Source organism: Gymnogyps californianus, chromosome 27 (assembly GCF_018139145.2).
Source record: "Gymnogyps californianus isolate 813 chromosome 27, ASM1813914v2, whole genome shotgun sequence".
NCBI lineage: Eukaryota > Metazoa > Chordata > Aves > Accipitriformes > Cathartidae > Gymnogyps > Gymnogyps californianus.
Window position 1 is genome coordinate 1,500,453 of NC_059497.1, and position 1,566 is coordinate 1,502,018.

General features: G+C 59.1%; 1 protein-coding gene across 1 annotated transcript; it reads right to left on the reverse strand.

Annotated features, from left to right (window-relative positions):
* Positions 1-270: 270 nt before the first annotated feature.
* Positions 271-1,281, reverse strand: G0S2 (G0/G1 switch 2). The gene is made up of 2 exons (XM_050911455.1): positions 1,217-1,281; positions 271-893 (listed from the first exon to the last, which is right to left on the reverse strand). The coding sequence occupies exon 2, from the start codon at positions 860-862 to the stop codon at positions 560-562; it is 303 nt and encodes a 100-aa protein (XP_050767412.1). The 5' UTR covers positions 863-893; positions 1,217-1,281; the 3' UTR covers positions 271-559.
* Between the last annotated feature and the right edge of the window lie 285 nt (positions 1,282-1,566).

The window sequence follows — 1,566 nt, forward strand, 5'->3', positions numbered from 1 at the left end:
AGGGCACGTTTGTCTCACACCCCCCACGGTCCCAGAGCTGCCTCACGGGGGGGGGGGGGGGGGGGGGGGGGGGGGGGGGGGGGGGGGGGGGGGGGGGGGGGGGGGGGGGGGGCTTTGTTGGGAGGGTGCAGCCACCACCCTCAGCTTTCCCTGGGTCCCCCCAGCTACCCGACACCCCCCCCCCCCCCGTGGAACTAGAGGCACGAGTGAAACCTATTTGCAAATCAGTAAGAGAAGGCTTTGAAAATAAATGCAGCTAGAGAGCATTGGTACCATATAAAATATTTATTGATTTTGCAAAATGTTGTAAAATGCATCTGTAATAAAAATAAGAAACCATGCTGTGCATCTTGCACATTTTTATACCAACAAAAGGTATTTTTTCCCACTGCTGCACAGCAGCAAATATAACCATTCGCTTCTTTCAAGTCTTGCACTTGCGGTCTCCTCCTTCAGCCAACCCTTCTCTCTTCTTGCTGGAACCACCACCAGATATGACAGGACAGCAGAGTCTCTTGTGCTCGGTTGCTCAGCAGGCACCTCTCCAGCGGCGGGGCTCTTAGGAGGCGTGCTGTCTGGTCACCAGGGCCCTCTGCATCCCCACCGGCTTCTTGCTCTTTTCCAAGATCAAATCCTCCTGTTTCTGGGGAAGCATTTGCTCTCGCGTCGGGGCAGGTTTCTTCTCCTCCTCCTCCAGCCTCCCTTCGGAGGTGAAAGGACTGCACACTGTCTCCACCAGACCGATAACCACACCAAAGAAAGCCAGCACGCTGCCCAGCATGTACAGCTTGATCATTTTCCTGTTGGGCTTCTGGCTGAGCATTTCTTTGGCAAAGGGGATCAGCTCATGCATGGTTTCCATTTTTTTGCAGCAGATTTGGAAGATGTCAGTTCTACAAGAGAAAAAGAGAGGAAGAGGGACATTAGTTAAATCCAGCTGCTTTTTCCTGCAGTGGTCAGAGCCCTCCAGGCAGTCCAAGCTCCCCGCAGACCCCCCGGCCCTGCTTTAAGTGGGGATTTTTGATTTTTGCTAGAGGCTCGCTTCAGGAAAACACATCCACCCCACTGCCCCGGTGCCCGGCAGAGCAGACCCTTCGCAGCCAGAGCCGGGCTGCAGCAAGGGGGGGAGCGGGCGGAATCCAGCCGGGCCCCCCACGGCATGCCCCCCCATTTTGCACAGCATCCCCGCGCATCCCCCCCCATCGCACCCACTTACCCAGAGACGGCGGCTGCTGCGGGGCAGGGGAGGGGAGGGTGGGGGGGGGTGAGCGCTGCGGGCTGGGCTGGGCTGGGCTCGCCTGGGCTGGGCTCGGCTAAGCTCGGCTCCCCTCGGCAGCTGCTGCCCGCCACCCGCCGCCGCCGCCTTATATCGCCGCCGGGGCGGGCGGGGCCGGGCCGGGGCGGGCATGATGCCCCCGGCAGCACGGGCCGCCCCCCCGCCGCTTTGGCAGCTCTGGCCCCTAATCCGGCCAGGCTAAAAAAAACCTCTTTTTTTTTTTTCTCTAACTTTTACAAAACGTGTTAGTCTGTCGTGTCCCTCCCCGCCCCCCCCCCCAAAAAAAAAAT

What these genes read in the sequence shown, in the direction of transcription:
- G0S2 (XM_050911455.1), bottom strand. Translation starts at nt 862, where the DNA reads ATGGAAACCATGCATGAGCTGATCCCCTTTGCCAAAGAAATGCTCAGC.